Consider the following 22,302-nt stretch of genomic DNA (forward strand, 5'->3'; position numbering starts at 1 on the left):
CATGAAGGCTAATCCCCGTCGGGCTTCCCATTTATCTTTGTTGCCAGCATGTGTTAATCCTGTATTGGGTTCCTCAAAACCTTTGGGGTTACCATACCGGTGGTATAGGAAATGTAGTGTACAACACCCTTCCGCCAGATGGGGGTCTTGAATATCCCGACTGATGCTCAACAAATCAAAAAACCTGTGAAGAGTTACCGGCCGTGGAGCCAAAGGGTATCTACCACGGAGGTTCCCGTTGATACCTGCGTATCCGGCAATTTCTTCCAATGTGGGTGTGAGTTCAAAATCTGAAAACCGGAATACATTACGGGTCGGGTCCCAAAATGGTATCAGTGCCTCAATAACATCCTTCTTTGGTCTGATTTTCAATAAGTCTACAAGACCGCCCAAGCTTTTAATCACAGTATCCCTGCTTCCTTTTCCCAAGTCATGCCACCACATATGGAGTTTCAAAGGGATCTCGCTCAGGACTGAGAAGGTTTCGATGTCACTTGAATTCATCCTGCACATTATTTAGGGGAACTTAATGATTTATTTTGAAAAATGGCTATTTGTGCAAAAATTCTGTATTCAGAAAATAAGGACTTGGATTTTCAAATACGGCCTCTCCGTGCTTCTGGAAGGAAGATTTTAAGGCTGTTCCCGCAAACCATTTTAAAATGACTCAGGGTGGCTATTCTTGCAAAAACGGCCTTCTAGCGTCCTTTTGGGGACATTCGGCTTATTTTTTAAACAAGAATGGCATCACCCAATTTATTTGACAAAAAATTAAAATTTTGGTATTTTTGGCTATTTTTTGCAAAAGGGAGGTTGGACCCGATGAGGGTTGCCTACGTATCTCACATCCGGTGAGAATCAAACCGGCGTAGTTCGGGCAGATTTGCCAAAATCAAAAAATGTATTTTTGAACAACAATTTTCTTCCTTCCTTTTTTTTTTCAAATATTTTCTTTTTTTTTTCTTTTCATTTTTCACAAATCCGGCAGCATTTCGGTACTATTTGGGCATTGGGGTTTTTCAAAACAAATGGTCATCCTCACTTAGTCCTAACACTGCTTATTTCCTCAATTTTCACTTATTTAGACAAGCCAGTCAACATGCAAAGCCGAGCAAATAAATGCGCAAGTAGCACGTAAGATGCATCAGGATGGTCAATTCATTTCAGGTCACCTGTCCTAGACGGACCCAACCCCTGTGTTGAGTCCCCTAAGTCAAATGCACATGATGCAAACAAACGTCCTACTGGGGATCCGGCATGAGTTTTTGTTCTTCTAAGTTTAACCCTAGGTTTATTGGTCTAGACCTGGCTTACCCGAGCGGACAACTCGGGCCGAGGGGGAGGCAGCGTACCGGGGATACAGAAGCTCCGCCGGCTTTGCAACTTATCCAACCTCGTTCTAAATGGGAAAAGACTCTAAACAGAAGAGAAGCTACACGAAGTGCACCCTTCTCCATGATGTAGAAGACTCAGAAAGAGGAAGGGATTCGTGACAGTTTATATATACAATTTCGACAAATATCAAAGCGGTAAAACATTTAGCACATATAGCATGGAACATGTAGAAAATCAGGTAAAGCCAAATATAACAATTGTACTAAGCTCGAATTCTTGAACCCTGAATCGAAATTCTGGGTTCGTGTCCCCAGCAGAGTCGCCAGAGCTGTCACACCTCCTTTTTTACACACCTACCCCGAAGGATAAATGTATAAGGGAGTTTTTCCATTTAAAGTGACATTATTCGAAATGGGATTATTTATTTGATTTTTAGAGTCGCCACTTGGGATAAGATTGGCTTTGGTGTCCCAAGTCGCCGGTTTTAACTTGAATCCCAAATCGAGGAAAATTGTCGACTTCCCAATTGGAGTCTGCGAACCAGAAATTCTGAGTAAGGAATTCTGTTGACCCGAGGGAAGGTGTTAGGCACCCCCGGATCCCGTGGTTCTAGCACGGTCGCTTAAATTATTATAAATGGCTAAAATCTAGTTTTTATACATGTTCAATCCTATAGTGCAATTTTTTTAAAATTATTTACCGTTTTTAATTTATTTTTACGAAAATGAACGCCGTTTAAGAGCGTGTTTTCAGATCACGTCACATGAAATGCACCCGGATCCTCAACACCTCTTATTCAACGTTTTAGGATTTGGATTTGGGTCGCATGAAATGCACACCCGACTTTAGGAAGGTAATTTTATTAAAAGACGCGCCTAGAGCGACTAACGTGTTATAACTTTACGGGAGCCATGGAAATTCGCTAAACGGCACACCCAATTTCTAAAATATTTTAATATAGTATTTAATGAGGGCCCCGCAATTTATATGTTTTATGCGACGAGGCTCGTCTCATGTTTTATCTAAAGGTATTCTAAAGAAGCTATGATTTTCTATTACAGTGTTGTCTCTAAAAGGGCCTTAATTAATTTGCATTTGTAAATTCGGGTCTCGAATTCAAGTCCGAATTCAAACAAGAGAGAAGACCCTCTTATCGAACCCGCCACCTAATTTGAAACCCAAATTCGTATTTGTGAGTTAATTTCCATGTTCTAATGTAGTTTTAAAAGACTTCTAAACTTAACAATTTGGGCTTTGCACATCAGCCCAACATGCAGCTTTGGTTTTGTTAATGCTGCTCATTCAGAGTTTGGGCCACGATTGCGAGTCAGTTTTGGGCCTCTAATTATCAATTGAAAGCCATATTAAACTTTAACTACAAGGCTTTCGAATTTCTGTCGGATCTAACTGTTGAGTTTAGCCCAAAGATAAGAGCCCAGATTAGATGCCAATTCCAGATTAGATTGTGCAATACTGATTCTGAATCAAAATTAACTGTTTACACATCAAGATTATGTCGACCTGTTCTAACTAAAATCTACTTTGTTTAATTTAACATTCAAACTAGTCAGATGGATTTTAATGGCAAAACCAGTCCATGTTCAACAGTTACGGCTCGTATTGCATCTGCTTTTGAATTACACAAGGGGATTTAAGGCGTCAAACTTAACTAAACTGAACCTGTTATGTCTAGATACAATACTTATATAAATCATGAAAGGGAAATCAAATTAGTTTAGTAAGTCCAGTATGAGTCAAAACAGTCCAATTTAATTAACAAACCAATAATCTACTGAAATTTATGAAAAATTACATGAAGCAAACAATACAAAATCAATACAGGATCAGGTTGCACTTCATTTCATTTCTGCAAATTGGAATTTACACGATGTGTACCTGGAATTAAGACAAAGTGAAACAGAAGACAAAATCAGCAGCAGCAGAAGACAATCAGCAGTGTTAACAGCAGCAAAATAAACCAGCTCAGGATCAAGACGATGTCACACTACCCACAGAAGAGTATCCAGAATTTAACAGCAACAGAGCAAACCAAATCACACCCATTTGACCTCTAGCTTATTCAAAAATAGCACTAGAACTCAAAACTAAATTTCCAACCAAAAGCAATGTAACAGTTTACTGGATTTTGTATGTTTTTTTTTAAAAGAAGGTTTTCGTCTTTGAAATTTAGAACTTCAGAATCGAGTTTGGGGAAAACTGAAGGCTGGCACGGTTCGGGAAAGGTTTTTCAGAGATTCTCCCAAATTTCAGGGAATTTTCAAAGGTCTAAAACTTCCTAAACAAGGCAAATGTGTGCGCCTTTTATAGGCAAAATCTAAAGCCTTTTTTCAGATTTTTTGTTTTTCTCTTTAGTCCCTCTCTTATTTAGTTTTCAGTCCCTCATTTTTAACTCATTACTCAAGCAACAACACCTATTTTATTGAAAATTATACTAAAGTCTATTCTAGAAAGTCCTACACCTATTACAATCTCTATACTACCCTTTCCCTACTTTTAAAACTACTATTCCTAATAAAACTACCCTTTTCCATACCCAAGCTACCCCTGAAATCCCCCTAGAATTACTGGCTACCCAAACCCTCTGACTTTAATCCACAGTTAAACAATTACTCAGCAAATTTAACAACAGTTGTAGCCAAGATCAATTTCAAGGCCGGATCCAAACTAGCTAATGGAACTACTAGTCAATTGACTATCGTAAAATCAGTATCAAGACTGAAACTAGCCCAAATTAACCAGCAAATCAGAAATGCAGACCTAGAACTAATCAAAATTTCTAAACTAATAACATGAAACAAGGAAGAATTGAGGACCCTAATAGAAAACTAGAAGAAAGGAATTCTTACAAAACAGACTAATAACCAGGCGCAAAAATCAAAACAAGAGATTGATGGAAATTAAATGTGTACTGGAATAGAGATTTAACAAATATGAGAACAGGAAACGAATTAATCAAAAATAAAGAAAGAAAAATCAAACTCAACTGACGGCTCGAGACTCTGCCACTCTCCGATCTGACATTTGAACCAATCCGGTGATATTTGACCACCACTGACACTGAACTCCTCATGAGGAAGACGAAAGGATCACGTAGTATTAATCTGGGGAGGTTTGGGGCAATTAGGGTTTTGGCCGGAAAACTTCAAATCCATATTCGAGAAGTTCCGGCCATGTTTGAGGATCAGGACCTTAGGGGTTTGATAGAGGAGGTCGTGGTGGTCTTATGGTGTAAATTTGGTGGGGTTTGGGAAAGGTGGTATCCTGGCCGGAAATTTCAATCGCATATTCGAGCATTTTGGTTGCGATTTGAGGGAAACTAGGTTGGGGATTGGAAGGAGGAGGATGAGAGGATTGAGGGGTGTAATTTTTGGGTGATTTGGAGCTTCGCCGCCGGCGGAGGCGATTTCCGGCCGGCGGCGGACGGCGGAGGCACGACGGAGAAGGGTGGTGTTACGGTGGATGGCGGTGGCGTTACAGGGGTAAGGTTTGAGACAGGGGTACGAGGAGGATGGGAAATGTTTAGGTTTAATGAGGAATTTCGGACATTTTTATTTAAAAGTTTTGAACGAGTGAGGACCGTTGGATGATGAGAAATGGACGGTCAAGATTAATTGACGCAAAAACGACGTCGTTTTTGGGCGTCTCTGGACTGGGTTGGGGTTTTGGACTGGACGGGTGGGGACTGGGTTATGGATTGATTTTTTGGTGATTTTGGTTTGGGCTGCCCGAAATTGGCCCAAACATTTTGTCACCCTTGCTTTTTGTTTCATTTTCTTTCATTTGTTTCCTTATTTTCTTTTTGTACTTTATTTATTTATATTTTCTGAATTTTCTGATTTTATTAAAATCAAAAAACTAAAAGCCCAATATTAAATCTAAGATTATACTAATCAATTTCCAACGCTAACTAATTCTTAAACCAAAAATGTAAAGATGTTATTATTATTATTTTTTCCTTATTTTAGCAATATTAATTAACTAGTAAAAATATAAAATCGAATTCTAAATGCAAATGCAATATATTTTTTTTTGTACCTTTTTTATGAATTATAGCAACTAAAAATGCACACAAAAATGCAAACAAGACACAAAATCATGCAATTAATTCCTAAAAATTCAAATAATAAAAGAAAAATTCTAAGTCTAATGAATTTATAGGAGTAATTTAAGCGTGACAAAAATCACGTGCTCACAGCAACAATTTCAGGCTGGTCTCATTTCTCTCTCTTTTCTTCCAACTCATTCTTAGCTCGCCGATATTTTCACTAAATCTCTTTTTGGTCCTCACCATCGTGTTATTTTGGGCAAGTTGGGGGTGATTTCCTCCCCCTCCAACTTGAGGGGGGGGGGGGTGTTGACAGTGTACCGCCGGAGCAAATGAAGAAGAAGAAGAAGAAGAATGACCAACTGATTGATACATCCAATACAAAGGGCATTACATAGTCTAACTCTTGAAGGATGTTATTACACTTTAGTCCTTATAGTTACACATACACTCTTGAAAGTTCTAGAGATATTTATGTAATTAGCCATTCCACTAAGTTGGTTAGACAGAAAGTTAGGGGGTTAGTCATTGGTGTTTATATATACATTGTACTGTTGTATTGAGACTAAGAAAAAAAGGGAAGCAGCAAAATTCCAAAATGCATTTTGTTCATTCCAAATTCTCGAATCCAAACATAACTTAAAATTTTAGGGTGCAGTTCTGTATTTACCTCCTTTTTTTTTTAATATTAGGGACAATGTATTAAGTTTGAATATTTACTTCAAAACACAAATCCTCAAAGAGGGAAATTTGATGAGAGACTATATGAATTGAGAATTCGTCCACTCTAATTCATTCAGACAAAATAAACAAACGGGGAAGACGCGTGCAAAACCGTATAGGATGTGTATTTTTGATTCAATTTTATGATGCAAACTCTCAATGCACTTGTCAAGGGAAAAAAAAGTTATTTCCTGCTATTTCCGTGGGCCTAAACAAGGAAAATGGCCATGCTTTATCCGAATTATCCCCTTTTTTCGTGGGCAATTATCCATTTCATTCTACAATTTGTCAACCTCTTTAATATTAATCCAACTAAGAAATCATAATATATCCAACACCTTCTCCTTCCCGTGCAAACACATCAAAACCCTTATCCTCACTCGGTCTTATCAGTATTTAGCCACTTCTTAAAATTTAAACTTTATTAAAATAATTTTTCTTAGTTATAAAATATTCTGATATATTTAATACTAAAATTCGATTTTTTTTTGATATGTTTAGAATCTTCGTTTCTTTTCTTCTTAAATTCCAAGTTCTTCAAATACTGATATAATAAACTAAACGGAGAGTACTATCTCCATATTAAGAAAAGAACGAAATTATAATGATCTTTTATTGATGAAAGAATTACAGCCCATGTCACTTGGCCTAATAGCCCAATCGAAAATGGCCCACATTTAAAGCTTTTACCCTATATAGCCCATGTTGCACATAACTTGAAAGAAACTTTTCAGCCTTTAGCCCACTATTAAAGACATACTTTTAGGGTTTTTATTATTTTCTTCTTTCTTCATTCCCTTCTCTCTTACCGCCTCTCACTCCTTTCTCTCTAACCCACATAGATCCCTCATCCTCTCTTAACCTAGCCCCCGCTATTCCCCTCCTTTACCCCCTACGCAATTCTGCCATTAATGGCTCGAAGAAGGCTCGAAGAAAGACTCCGTCGTCCATGGTGGCAGGCAGAAGAACGAAGAAGATTTTTGAAAGAAACATGAAAATACACACAGATCTGAAAATAAATAGCTCTCAAACTTGATTTGCACCAACAAACAACCACTAATTTTGGAGGATTTTGAAGTTTGAAGTTCTGGTAATTTTGGAAGATTCTGAAGTTTGAAGTTTGAAGTTCTGAAAAATCATAACTATGTAGCAGGTTGTATCGACATTGTATAATAGTGTTATAATTGTGTATATGGGTATACAGACACCTCTTATACACTATTATACATGTTTATACAAGTTATACAGTATTGTATAATTGTGTATATTTGTGTATAATGTTGTATAAATATATATTTTTTCAGTTTATAAGGATGTATATACATTGTTAGCGTGTAAGAGGTCTCTACAGAAGTTTGACACTTCCTTCTCTTCTTCTTTTTCGTGTATGTGCTATATGAAACAGATTTGTACGCGTTGAAGGAATTCTACAATTCATTTATCAATTTTTTATTTTTCTTTTATCCTGTTGGATTGCTTCAGCAATTGCACATAAAGGTGTTTGAATTTCTTACCTTCAGATAATATGTTGATTGTGTGAAATAAGCTGTTTTTTCGAGAATTAGCCTATTATTTTTGGGCTATAGATTTGCAATGTGATATTTAGGCTATTATGTTGCAAGTCAGGTGTGTGAGTTGTACTTAAGTGAAATTATCCCATTATTGATTCTAAATATGTAAACATTTATATAATTAATTGATTTTCGTAGTTTTCCGCCGATGCAAATATTATTTTCCTTTTTTTTATTCCCGCAGAATCCGACACACACAAAAGAGACAACCAAACCAAAAGTACACCTAACCACGTACGCGTCCATTCCTCTATATATACACAACTATACATCCAGCTGTTCTAAACTGTCTTCTTACCACTCTCTCTTTCTTTTTATACATACATCTCTTTCCTTTGTGTAATAATAATAGTAATACATTACCAAAATCAAGTGCCTCACAAAATGGGTTCATCTTTATCTTTCCTTTTAATGCCACGTGTATCCACCACCACCCCACCGCCGGCGAATCCCGGTCTCGGAGACTTGCCGGAGAGTTGTGTGGCCTCAGTTATGGTATATTTAGACCCACAAGAGATCTGTAAAATCTCAATGCTAAATCGTGCTTTTAGGGCCGCTTCTTCTGCTGATTTTGTATGGGAATCTAAGTTGCCTTTGAATTATGGCTCTCTTATTGATAGAGTCTTTGGTGATGATGATAATTTTCCTACCAATTTGTGTAAAAGGGATATTTATGCTACGCTTTGTCGACCCAATTATTTTGATGGTGGCACAAAGGTCCAATCTTTACCCTTCTTATATTACATCTTTATTTTTAGGATTTTTTTGTATATGAGTTCCCAATTTGTCTTGCATATATGTGGTTTAATTTGTCGTAAAAGTTTGATTATTTCCACTTTTTTATTTTCATTCTTGGAGAAGATATGTTTTCTTTCTTCTTGAAAGATGCAACTTTTTTTATAGGATTGTTCAAAAGTTATGTTGAAAATGATTGAACGAGAATTAGGTGAAATGGGTTTGTCTATTTTTAAGGAAATATCAAAGGGATATGCTTTTTCTGATTAAGTATGTTGTATAATTGTTGAAATAGGAGCAGATGATCTAAAGATTTATAATTTGTTTTAAAGATGAGTTGTGATGGATTTATTGATTGGGATGTATGCAGAAGGTTTGGTTAGACAAGGGAACAGGAAGAGTTTGTCTATCAATATCTGCAAATGGATTGGCGATAACAGGCATTGATGATAGGAGATATTGGAGTCGTATTGAAACAGATGAATCTAGGTGAGGGATTAAAAATGTTTTGCTTCTGTTATCAAGATATAGCAGAATGTATATTTGTATGTGTGTGTGTGGTTTTAGATTGGCTGATCAAGTCCTACTGTTATTTTTGATGAATTCCTCCTATGAAAAGGTTCCTTTTTTACATGGTTTATCTTGTATAATTGCTGATTTTTTAACTGAGGTCAAACTTATGAAGTAGTGTTGTTTAGTTTGTCTTCTTTAGTCCTTGTTGCCTGTGGCAGGGGATCTTTTCAGTATAGATAAATCTTGCCTGTTTGAGTGGTATATTGATTCCTTTATGCAATTTCTTGTACTTAATACTTTAATTCCGTTAGCAGTCTCTCACTCTGGCCTTCTGTACAAGTATTGATCGGAAGATCTTTGCTTTGATACTTGTTAGTATCAGTATAGTGTATTATCTTTAATTCAGGGCAACTTATTTGCTTGAAAATAGAAAAGTTGGAGTTCCACCTCTTCCGGTGATTGTAAGTCATCATGATTATCTGGTAGTTCTAGTTGGGAACTCTCCTTACCATTAGTATGCTCGTGCCTCATCACATCGGAAGCTTGTAACACACAACCAGACCTTAATGAAAGCATAGTTCCTTGTTTCTTAGAGGTTGGAAATACCATACAAGTCCTCCCTGTTCCCCGTAAACCATGAAAATTATTATTAGAGAGAATAAAGAAGAATGTGGAAGGGGAGTCTTGGAGCAAAGTAAGTTGTCTCCGTGTTGACTTACAGGTCACGGGTTCGAGCCGTGGAATTAGCTACTGATCCGTGCATTAGGGTAGGCTCCCTACATCATACCCCCTTGGGTGCGGTCCTTTCCTGGACCCTGCGTGAACGCCCGATGCTTTGTGCATCGGGCTGCCCCTCCAAACAAGAATGTGCGTGTCGGTCAGTAGTATTATGTTCCTTGGAAACTGCAATCGAGGATAAAATGAATTTCCATCACAGAATCAGAACTCCAAATGGGGCTTTAATTATCAAATTTCATACACTAGATGTACAAAGCCCACATCATTTGAATACATCTTACTACTAGTAGAATTTTCCAGAATACATCTTTCGCCTAGCCTCCAAGCAAAAAGAGAAGTGAAAAAAGAGGTGTATTTTGTTGGAAGGTCTGGCTCTTAAGTATGACATACTTCATGTTTCAAATTTACTGCTATATTGTCGCAAAAACAAAAAGCTAAAGTACGAAATCTTAATACAAAATACTTAAGGATTTCTTCTCCTTTTTTTGCCTGCAGATTCCAGTCCGTGGCATATCTCCAACAGATTTGGTGGTTTGAAGTCGACGGAGAGGTTGATTTCCCATTCCCAGTAGGGTCCTATAGCATTTTCTATAGGCTGCAAGTGGGGCGTGCCTCTCGGAGATTTGGAAAGCGAATTTGCAACTCTGAGCATGTCCAAGGATGGGATAAAAAACCAGTACAATTCCAGCTTTCAACATCAGACAACCAGCAAGCGACTACCCAGTGTTACTTGAAAGAAGCTGGAAAATGGAAATACCACCATGTAGGAGACTTTGTTGTCACAGGATCTACAGAAACCATGAAAGTTAAGTTCTCCATGACACAAATCGACTGCACACACACCAAAGGTGGACTTTGTGTAGATTCTGTGCTAATATGTCCGAGCGAGTTTACAGAGAGGTTAAAGCGTTTTTAATGTGCTGCTAACCTTCTCTTTAGGAAAGAGTTTGTAAAAGAGTTAGGAGGTAGCAGTATCCATACTTCTGGAGAAGTTACTCTTAGCAGCGATGGTCGTCTATGTTAGATCGAGGAAATGTGTGTATGGCGGGGTCTTTTAATCCCAACTACTCGTTTTTAGGTATGCGTAGTTGTTAGCGTATGTTAAATCGGACTACTTTTTCATGTGCACTTTGATCCTAGCAAGTGAATGGAATCAAGATTCTTCTAGGAGTGCATATCATTTTCCTTTTGAGTTTGATTTAAAAATGTTACATTGCTTTATCAACTTTCAATGAGAAAACTTCCTCAAATTGTGTTTCTTAGAGTTGGTGGTGTTGAAGAGTAGAGCTTTTTCTTCGCACAACTAATTTTTTGACTTATACATCTGTTTTGATCGCTGTAAAGCAGTCACTAGTTTAAGCTGTTGGAGTCGATTCGGTTCATTTAGAAGCCCATGCGGCGTCGCCCAACTTCTAAGCTTCAGTAGGCTTATTACTTGGGAGATTGGCAGGAATGGTCCTGCAAGGGGCTGGTCTTAGCCGAACGTCCCTAAAATTGGTGGTATTTGAGAAATGGCCCCCGAACCCGCACGCTGCTCTTCAGGTTTTTTCTATCGAATTAAATTGTTCATCGGAGTTTACGTGATTGTCATACTTTTGCTCTTCAGGATATCTCTACCCGATTGGTTGAGTTAATGTTATTATTACTCTACCTATCTGTTAAGTTTTTCATCGAAGTCTACTCAATTATCATACTTTTGCTCTTTAGGAATTTCTCAATTGGGTTGGTAGAGTTGATGCTATATCTATTCTACCTATCTGTTAAGTTGTTCATCCAAGTCTATCCGATAGGCATATTTTTTCGGGTTGTTTTAACTAAGTGTTCTTCGAATTTGCAACTTCAATTTCGATCAGAACACCCCAAATTTGCTCCAAATGATCTCAAATTTGAAACAAACTTCCAAATACCAACACAAACAATCCACAATCACCAATTTACTCAAATAATACCAAATTGAAAAGATTCGCTTTATTTTCTTCAACACTTTCAAGGTCGTCCAACAATGAATTTTGAGATTTTCACAGTAAATCGTGAAAATTTGTGTTTGAACTAAAAGCTTAAGCACAAATTATCAACATTCAAACGATTTTAACTATAATCGATTATTAACTTCTATTTTCTAATACCAAACAAGAATTTTAAGGTTTAAAATTTGAAGAATTACGATGTTTAAATTAAAAGCAGAACATTTTAATAAGACTAGTCAAAACGGAAACATTCCACCAAGATTAGTCCCTTTGGGGGACACACCGTACAAATTTTTGCTATTACTTAAAAAGACCCAATTATTTTAGCTGGCCCCGTTTTACATTTTCCTATTTTTATTTCTCTTGGTAATATCGTAAAATATATAAACTGTTAAAAAATGTAGCTCAAAGTAACAATATAAAACAAGAAGATAAAGTAGAATAAGAGAAGAAGAGATAACTTTCTTATTTCATCAAGTGTTCAAGTGTATTCTATCTCACATTTCATGCCTCTATTTATATTATTACATATGAAGGTTACAAAATCATTGTCTTAAACATGACATTAACAATTGAGATCATGGGGAGGGGTTATGGAGGTGTGAGAGTTATAATCATAATGGTGATGAGTAGTAGGAGGTAATTTACATCATGGGTGAAAGTAGTGGGAGTAGTGGACATCCACATTTACTAAATATTTTATAACACTCCCCCTTGGATGTCCAAAAAAATAGATAATATGCCTCGTTAAAACCTTACTAAGAAAAAACCCTGTGGGAAAAAATCTTAGTGAAGGAAAAAGAGAACACATATCTCTAATACGCTTTATTTGCTACCTCGTTAAAAACCTTACCAGTAAAACTCAGTGGGACAAAACCTAGGCTAAGGAAAAAAGAGTACAGCGCGTATCTTACTCCCCCTCATGAAAATATCACTTTATTTCTCGAATACGTCGCATTCCAATCTTCTGTCTCAACTTCTCAAATGTTGAGGTTGGTAAAGCCTTAGTGAACAGATCAGCCAAATTTTCACATGAACGAATCTGTTGAACATTAATTTCACCATTTTGTGGAAGATCATGCGTGAAAAAGAACTTTGGTGAAATATGCTTTGTTCTGTCTCCTTTGATGTATCCTCCTTTCAGTTGAGCAATACAGCAGCATTGTCTTCATATAGTATTGTTGAATTATCCTTTTTCATAAGAAAACCACACATTTCCTGAATATGCTGAGTCATTGATCTTAACCAAACACATTCCCGACTAGCTTCATGAATGGCTATTATCTCAGCATGATTTGAAGATGTGGCAGTTATTGTTTGTTTCATTGAACGCCATGATATAGCAGTACCTCCATATGTAAACAAATAGCCTGTTTGAGATCGGGCTTTATGTGGATCAGAAAAATAACCTGCATCGGCATAGCCAATCATTTCTGACTTGAATTCATTAGAATAAAACAATCCCATATCTATGGTTCCCCGAAGATATCTAAATATATGCTTAACACCATTCCAATATCTTCTTGTTGGGGAGGAGCTGAATCTTGCTAATAAGCTCACTGCAAAAGCAATATCTGGTCGAGTATTGTTGGCAAGATACATCAGTGCCCCAATTGCGCTAAGATATGGAGTTTCATCACCAACGAGCTCTTCATCATTTGCTTGAGGCCGAAATGGATCTTTATTTATATCAAGCGATCTCACAACCATTGGGGTACTCAATGGATGTGCATTATCCATGTAAAATCGCTTTAAAACCTTTTCAGTATATGTTGATTGATGGACAAAAATTCCATTTGGTACATGCTCAATTTGTAGGCCAAGACAAAATTTTGTCTTACCGAGATCTTTCATTTCAAACTCTTTCTTCAAACACTCTATAGCCTTTGGAAGCTCTTTAGAAGTGCCAATGATATTCAAGTCGTCAACATACACAGCTATGATGACAAATTCAGGTTCAGACCTCTTAATAAAGACACAAGGGCAAATAGGGTCATTTTTGTACCCTTCCTTTAGCAAATACTCGCTAAGGCGATTGTACCACATCCTCTCTGATTGCTTCAATCCGTATAAGGATTTCTGAAGCTTTATTGAACAAGTTTCTCTTGAATTTTTATGTGCTTCAGGAACTTTAAATCCTTCAGGTATTTTCATAAAAATTTCATTATCCAGTGAGCCATATAAGTAGGCTGTGACAACATGCATCAATCGCATATCAAGCTTTTCATGGACTTCCAGATTTATTAGATACCTGAAGGTAATTGCATCTACCACAGGAGAATATGTCTCCATATAATCAATGCCAGGCCTTTGCGAAAACCCTTGTGCCACAAGTCAGTGCTTTATATCTTACGACTTCACCTTTCTCATTTCGTTTTCGCACAAAAATCCATTTGTACCCCACTGGCTTGACACCTTCAAGCGTTCGGACTATTGGTCCGAAAATTTTACGTTTTTCGAGTGAAGCCAATTCTGCTTGAATTGCATTTTTCCATTTTGGCCAATCATTTCTCTGTCTACATTCATCGACAGATTTTGACTCAAGATCCTCATCTTGTTGCATTATTTCAATTGCAACATTATATGCAAAATTGTTATTAACCACAACGTTATTTCGGTTCCACCTTTTTTCCTGTAGAGGCATAACTTATTAAGATCTCTTCATTTTCATCATTTCCAGGTACTAGAACCTCCTGTGAGGTCTTATCAATTGCTATGTCCTTATGTTCCTCTTGAGCAATTGCCTCTATATTATGATCAACTTGATCATTTGCTCCTTTCCTTTTTCGGGGATTCTTATCCTTGGAACCAATTGGTCTACCACGTTTAAGGCGTGGCCTAGACTTATTTGCATCATCATACTGTCCAGCTGGGACATCAACTCGAATTGGAGCATTTACAGCTGGAATATGCGATTTAGTAACCCGTGGAAGGTTAGTAAATGCATCTGGCAATTGATTTGCAACATTTTGCATATAAATAATCTTTTGAACTTCTTGTTCACATTGATTTGTACGAGGATCCAAATGAGATAGAGATAATACATTCCATTCTATCTTTTTTTCTAGCTGTTTATTTTCTCCCCCTAATGTTGGAAAAACTGGTTCATCAAAATGACAATCATCAAATCTGGCTGTAAACAAATCTCCTGTCATAAACTCCAAATATTTAACAATAGAAGGAGATTCATAACCAACATATACTCCCAACCTTCTTTGTGAACCCATCTTTGTGCGTTGTGGTGGAGCAATTGGAACATATACTGCACATCCAAAAATTCTTAGATGGGAAATATTTGGCTCCTGACCAAAAGCCAACTGTAATGGGGAGACTTTATGATAACTGGTTGGCCTTATGCGCACAAGTGCTGCTGCATGCAAAATAGCATATCCCCACACTGAAAGGGGGAGTTTTGTCCTCATTAGCAATGGTCTAGCTATTAGTTGAAGTCGTTTAATCAATGATTCTGCTAGACCATTTTGAGTATGAACATGAGCAACCGGATGCTCAACTTTTATTCCAATGGCCATACAATAATCTATAAAGGCCTGAGACGTAAATTCACCAGCATTATCAAGACGAATTGTCTTAATTGCATAATCTGGAAATTGTGCTCTTAACCTTATTATTTGGGCCAACAATCTCGCAAATGCTATATTACGAGTTGACAATAAACACACATGTGACCATCTTGTAGATGCGTCTATCAAGACCATAAAATACTTGAATGGTCCACATGGAGGGTGTATAGGCCCACATATATCACCCTGTATACGTTCCAGAAATGCAGGGGATTCAATCCCAACTTTAGCTGCTGATGGTTTAATGACCAATTTTCCTTGAGAACAAGCAGCACAAGAGAATTCCTTAAATTGAAGAATCTTCTTATTCTTCAATGTGTGCGCATTTGAATTCTCTATTATTCTGCGCATCATGTTAGAACCGGGATGGCCCAACCGGTCATGCCAAATGATAAAATCGTTAGAAGTAGTAAACCTTTTGTTTACTATGGCATGTGATTCAACCGCACCAATATTTGTGTGGTACAACCCAGAAGAAAATGCGGGTAATTTTTCGTGCACACATTTTTTCCCCGCTTTTATTGTAGTAAAATAAAGGTATTCAACCTTTCCTTCGTTAAAGGTCTCAACATGGTAGCCATTTTGGCGAATAGCTTTGAAACTCCACAAGTTTCTTTGAGACTTACTACAATACAATGCATTATTAATAGTTAATATCGTTCCTCCCGGTAGTAATAAGGCCGCTCTTCTAGAGCCCTCAATTAACTTTGTACTACCAGATATTGTATTAACATAAGTCTTTTTCATAACCAAATAAGAGAAAAATTTCTTTTCTCTTAATATTGTGTGAGTTGTAGCACTATCCAAAAGGCATAAATCTTTATTACTCATCTTGGATCCAATTGAAGACCGGGGAATTTTATATTCTTCATAAAAAAAAATAAGAGTACATCATGAGAAATACGGAAAAAACTAACATCACCAACGACAACATAAGACAACTTAAGTACTACTTGAAAATAAAAAACAACCTTAGAACGAGACAAAAAAAACCACTGAAAATAAAAATAACATAATTGCATTCCCCAGTAAAATGATCAAACTTTAGTTTTGATCTCCAAAGAAGTCTTCAACTTCCAAATGGGTAAGATCATCGAGGCCTTGAAAATCATCATCATTCAAAGCAAGATTTGCCTCGGCATTGTCATCATTTTTGTTTGAAGGCCCTGCCTCAAAATCATTTTTAAAGGTCAAGTGTGACTCCACTGGAGCATTAGCAGAAGATGCTCCAACATTATTTTCCTTTCTTTTGATGGAGCTTTGATAAAGCCTGACAAAATGCTCAGGTGCACGGCATTCAGTTTTCCAATGACCTTTCATGCCACAGCGGTGGCAGTTACCGCTTTTGCCTCTTGAAGGATTGTTTTGAGAACCCATATTGTTCTCTCGTTTGCCATGACCACCACGATGACGACTATTATATCGTCTCTTACCATTGCCATGCCCACGTACATTCATATGGCCATGATTATTATTCTGTCTTTTTCCAGACTTATCACGTCTAGTTGCCATATTCGCTTCAGGAAGCGGAGCTGACCCTGTGGGACATGCTTCATGATTTTTCAGCAAAAGGGTATTATGTTGCTCAGCCACCAGAAGGCATGAGATCAATTCAGAATACTTTTTAAAACCCCTTTCACGGTATTGCTGCTGTAATACCATATTTGAGGCATGAAAAGTCGTAAGAGTCTTTTCCAGCAAATCCTCATCATTCATAACTTCCCCACATAATTTCAATTGGGAAGTTATTCGAAATACAGCAGAGTTATACTCACTTACGGTCTTAAAATCTTGCAACCGTAAGTGCATCCACTCATATCGAGCCCTTGGCAATACCGTAGCCTTAAGGTGATCATACCTTTCCTTCAGGCCAGTCCACAATTCAAGTGGATCTTTCACTGTTAAATATTCAACCTTCAAACCTTCATCCAAATGATGACGAAGGAAAATCATGGCCTTCGCTTTGTCCTGGCTTGATGCCTCATTACCCTGAGTAATGGTGTTACCAAGGCCTTTAGCGGCTAAGTGAATCTCAGCATCGAGAACCCATGATAGGTAATTCTTTCCAGAAATGTCAAGTGCCACAAACTCAAGCTTTGACAAATTCGACATAGTAAAAACTATCGAAGATAACTAATTAGAAATCATTAGGATAATAGCATAAAGAATCTTAAAAATTGACATAATATCAAATTTGTGATCTATATATACACCAAAGTGATAATTCCATAGAAAAGAATACTATTTTTTTTCTTCAAACTATTAGTATATCTTTGATGTTAACTAGAACAAAATATCTTCTCTCAATTAATTCTATTAACATAAAAATTAGCAACTTTCACATGACAATCATGCAAATAACTTAAAATAAAGAAACATAGAATTCTTTATTTTTTACATATATCTAGAGATGTGAGAAATTATAAAACGGCATATTAAAGACACTAATCATGAAATCAAAATATACAACGAAAAAAAAAATGAACAAATATACCTGAACAACGAAAAGAGCTCAACTTCGTGCTGATAGCGTGTTAAAAAATGTAGCTCAAAGTAACAATATAAAACAAGAAGATAAGTAGAATAAGAGAAGAAGAGATAACTTTCTTATTTCATCAAGTGTTCAAGTGTAATCCATCTCACATTTCATCCCTCTATTTATACTATTACATATGAAGGTTACAAAATCATTGTCTTAAACATGACATTAACAATTGAGCTCGTGGGGGAAGATCATGGGGAGGGGTTATGGAGGTGTGGGAGTTACAATCATAATGGTGATGAGTAGTGGGAGGTAATTTACATCATGGGTGAAAGTAGTGAGAGTAGTGGACATCCGCATTTACTAAATATTTTATAACAGATTCAACATTAGTTTTTAAATGTCTAATTTAGTAAGAAAATACAAATGTCCGGAAGGTCAGATTTTAGATTTAACTATGATATATCACTCGTATCGATATTTTCCCCACCCTATAAATTTCTAAGTCATAAAATAAATCTCCAACCTTCACGGACTTTCAAAATTATCCTTGTCCTGAAGCCAAACACAAACATGCACCCAAGGACGGAGCTAGCAGCCCGTCTATATGTTCGGTCAAACCCAATAGTTTTCTCAAACAATATATTTGTGTTAAAAATTTATCAAATTTGTATAAATATTAAATTTAAAATCCAGTTATTAATACCTTAAGTGTTGTCGTTTTAAAATTCAGAACCCATAAAGATGAAATTCATGTCCCCATACACGTACCACTTGAACAACTCAAACTGATACGTTAAAAGAGGCAAAGAAAATAATTTTCGAAGCTATAACGTGAAAATAAAGAATAAATAATAAAAAATTGAATTTTTATTCACATATAGACAACGGAGATTTCAAGTAGCTTGATTGAATTGAATTACAGTAAGAATGTCATAACGCAGAGAGAGCCAATCTTGTCTTTACCCCATAAATCTTATAATCCTATCATGTACATATGTCCGAGCTATTCCTATATTTGACTTAATTTTAAATGTTACCAAATATAATCTCTAGATTTTATCGTATGAAGGCCGTTAAAGGTTGTATGATGACACGAGATGCCGAACTTAAATTTGTCCTAATACAAATTATATAATCTCTAGATTTTGTTTTATAAAGACAGTTAAAGATTGGATGGTGACACGAGATACTGAACTGAAATTAATCCTAATACAAAATATATAATTTCTAGATTTTGTTTTATGAAGATCATTAAAGATTGGGTGGTGCACGTGATATTGAGCTGAAGTTGGTCCTAATACAAAAAAAAAACTCTAGATTTTCTTTTATGAAGACTGTTAAAGATTGGATGGCGGTACGAGATTCCGAAATGAAGTTGGTCCTAATATAAAATATATAGTCTCTATCTTTGTCTTACGAAGACCGCTAAAGATTGGATTCTGACGCGAGATATTGTATTGAAGTTGGTTCTAATACAAAATAAATTATAATACTTATTTTATTTTATTTGAAGAGTTTGATTGAGCACGAAATTTAAAAAAAGAATTTTGAAACTGAAAAATCTGACCTTAATTCAAGGGGTAATTATACCTTTTTTCTTACACTAGTTCCTCGATATGTGCATCGCACGCTAATTATACTGACATTTTCAATTAATATAAATTGTAAAGTTGTCTTATTAAATATAGATGGCTAAACGACAAGTCTGTTGTAATTTAAGATTGCGATTAATTGACTCAGAGATATAAAACAGAGCCTTCTTTTGAAATCTATTACAGCATGTTAGTTAAATATAAAACAAAAATAAGGAGACAAATAATTCAACATTAGTTTTTAAGTTTTGTTAGTGGTGACAACTATATTGAACTTACTATTACAAATCTGGAACAAAAATAAATGAAGGGAAAAATTAAACCCTAAGTAGCCTATAAATTCTCTTCACATTTTACTAAAAATATTATGCAAAGTTGGTATTTTCTCTACCATTATTTCTTTGAAGAGATCTTTCTTTAGGAAACTTTTTCATTCGTTTTTCAACATGCATAACACAGATCCTTCTCCTGCTCCAATTCTAATACCTTGTTGTGTACTACTTCGCTGCTCTTTATGTTATCGCATATTTCAACTCATTTAGACTTTATGAATCATTTGCAATCTCACCCTTGTCTTCCGAGCAAGATGTCATTCTACGTTTTGGTGTAGATGCGTCCGTTCTTCTTTTACCAACATATTCGCCATCAACTCAACTTGCGCCATCACAACATGCAAGTTCGAGAAGAAATAACAGAGGTACTATTCTACCAGCAGCAGTATAGTCGAATCATTCCCACCCTACTGAAAGGCATCAAATGGCAAGAAGAAATAGAGGTAGAGCTCCAAATACAATATTTCTTGATTTAAATATGACTCATAATTGTACAAGACCATTGATAAATCGGTTGGATGTTTCCATTTCATCAAATGCAGTTGCATTAGATGAAGAACCAAATGATTTGGACTTAAGCTTGATGCTTTAGAGCAAAAAGTATATGGATCTTTTTTATTGGAGTCTTTTATTTTATTTTAGTTGGTCGGGTGGTGGTGTGTCTAAAAGTGTGTTAAGGTTGGTGTCTTTCATTTTATTTTAATGTTGGAGTCATCTATTTTTATTTTATTTTATTTTTGGTCTGATAAGGTGAGTGTCTAATAGTAATATGTAAGATTAGAGCTGATAGGGTGAGTGTCTAAAAATGTGAAGGTTGGAGTCTTTGTTTTATTTATTAAATATTTGTTTGATTTAGATAATCAAATCCTATTTATTATCATTCAATTTTCAATTTTCTTGTCGAAAATAAAAAGGAATTAATTTTTTCTATTGTTCAAATTGCAGATGATACCACGAATTATCACTGAATTATGCCTATCATAACATTATATATGCAAAGAAGTTCTTTATGTTAAAAAAGATTGACTATGTCTTATTTAGTAAGAAAATACAAATGACTGGAAGGTCAGATTTTAGATTTAAGTATGATATATACTCGTCGTATCAATATTTTCCTACCCTATAAATTTCAAGTAATAAAATAAATCTCCAACCTTCATGGACTTTCAAAATTATCCTTGTCCTGAAGGCAAACACGAACATGCACCCAAGGACGGAGCTAGAAGCCCGTCTATATGTTCGGTCAAAGCCAATATCTTTTTTGATTAAACAATATATTTGTGTTAAAAATTTAACAAATATGTATAAATATTAAATTTAAAATTCAGTTATTAAAATATTAAATTGTTGTTTTAAAATCCAGAACCCAAAAAGTTAAAATTCTTGTTCCACCCCTCCATGTACCACTTGAACAACTCAAACTGATACGTTAAAAGAGCCAAATAAAATAATTTTTGAAGTTATAATGTGAAAATAAAAAAATAAAAATTAAATAGTTATTCACAAGTATAGGCTTGATTGAATTGAATTACAGTAAGAACAGTGTAACACATAGGGTGCTAGTCATGTTTTTACTCCATAACTCTTAGGATCATATTATGTACATCTTTCCGTGCTTGTCCTGTATTTGACTTAAATTTTAAATGTTGCCAGCTATAATTTCTAGATTTTATTGTATGAAGACTGTTAAAGGTTGGATGGTGGCACGAGATGATAAACTTAAGTTTGTCATAATACAGAATATATAGTCTCTAGATTTTATTTTATGAAGGTCATTAAAGATTGGATGGTGACACGTGATACTGAATTGAAGTTGAACCTAATAATACAAAAAAAAAAAAAAAAACTCTAGATTTTATTTTACGAAGACTGTTAACAATTGAATGACGACACGAGATTCCAAACTTAAGTTGGTCTTAATACAAAATATATATAATCTCTAGATTTGTCTTATGAAGACCGCTAAAGATTGGATTGTGACGCGAGATACTGAACTGAAGTTGGTACTAATACAAAATAAATTATGCCAAACACTTAGCTTATTTTATTTTATTTGAAGTGTTTGATTGAGCGAGAAGTTTTACAAAAGGAATTTTAAAACTGAAAATTTGACCTTAATTCAAGGGTTAATTAATACTGACATTTTCAATTAATATAAATAATAATAGAATATGTGTGCGAAAGTTACATTAAATTTAAAGGAAAAAATGCAAGTTCAAACTGATGAATGGTGAACCAATTCGACCGACTTGATTTTTGAACGTATAATTGTCACGACCCAAAATTTCCACCACCGGGAACGTGATGGCGCCTAACATCGCACTCGCTAGGCACAACGTTAGAGTTTTATTCACCTTTTTCCTTTACATTTCATAGATTAAATTAACAAAACTAAATCAAGCTGAAATAAATGCGGAAGTAAGTAAATAACCTGTTATCTATATACTATTAACAATACTGTAACTGTTATTACCCAAAAACTGGTGTCACAATCCACGAACATACTATGAATTACTAAAAATATCGATCTGAAAAAAATTACATCTGTTTGAAACGAAGGAAAAACAGAAATGTAGATATGTAGAAGGGGACGCCAGGGCCTGCGGACGCCAACAGGACTACCTTGGGTCTCCAAACTGTGAACCTGCAGCCAATCTCTCAATC

General features: G+C 35.7%; 1 protein-coding gene across 1 annotated transcript; it reads left to right on the top strand.

Moving 5' to 3' along the window:
* Positions 1-7,971: 7,971 nt before the first annotated feature.
* Positions 7,972-10,943, top strand: LOC109211883 (F-box protein PP2-A12-like). The gene is made up of 3 exons (XM_019375479.1): positions 7,972-8,412; positions 8,801-8,919; positions 10,177-10,943. Exons 1-3 carry the CDS (start codon positions 8,080-8,082, stop codon positions 10,595-10,597), a joined length of 873 nt encoding a protein of 290 aa, XP_019231024.1. The 5' UTR covers positions 7,972-8,079; the 3' UTR covers positions 10,598-10,943.
* Positions 10,944-22,302: the final 11,359 nt, after the last annotated feature.

This window comes from Nicotiana attenuata, unplaced genomic scaffold (genome assembly GCF_001879085.1).
Source record: "Nicotiana attenuata strain UT unplaced genomic scaffold, NIATTr2, whole genome shotgun sequence".
Taxonomy (NCBI): Eukaryota; Viridiplantae; Streptophyta; class Magnoliopsida; order Solanales; family Solanaceae; genus Nicotiana; species Nicotiana attenuata.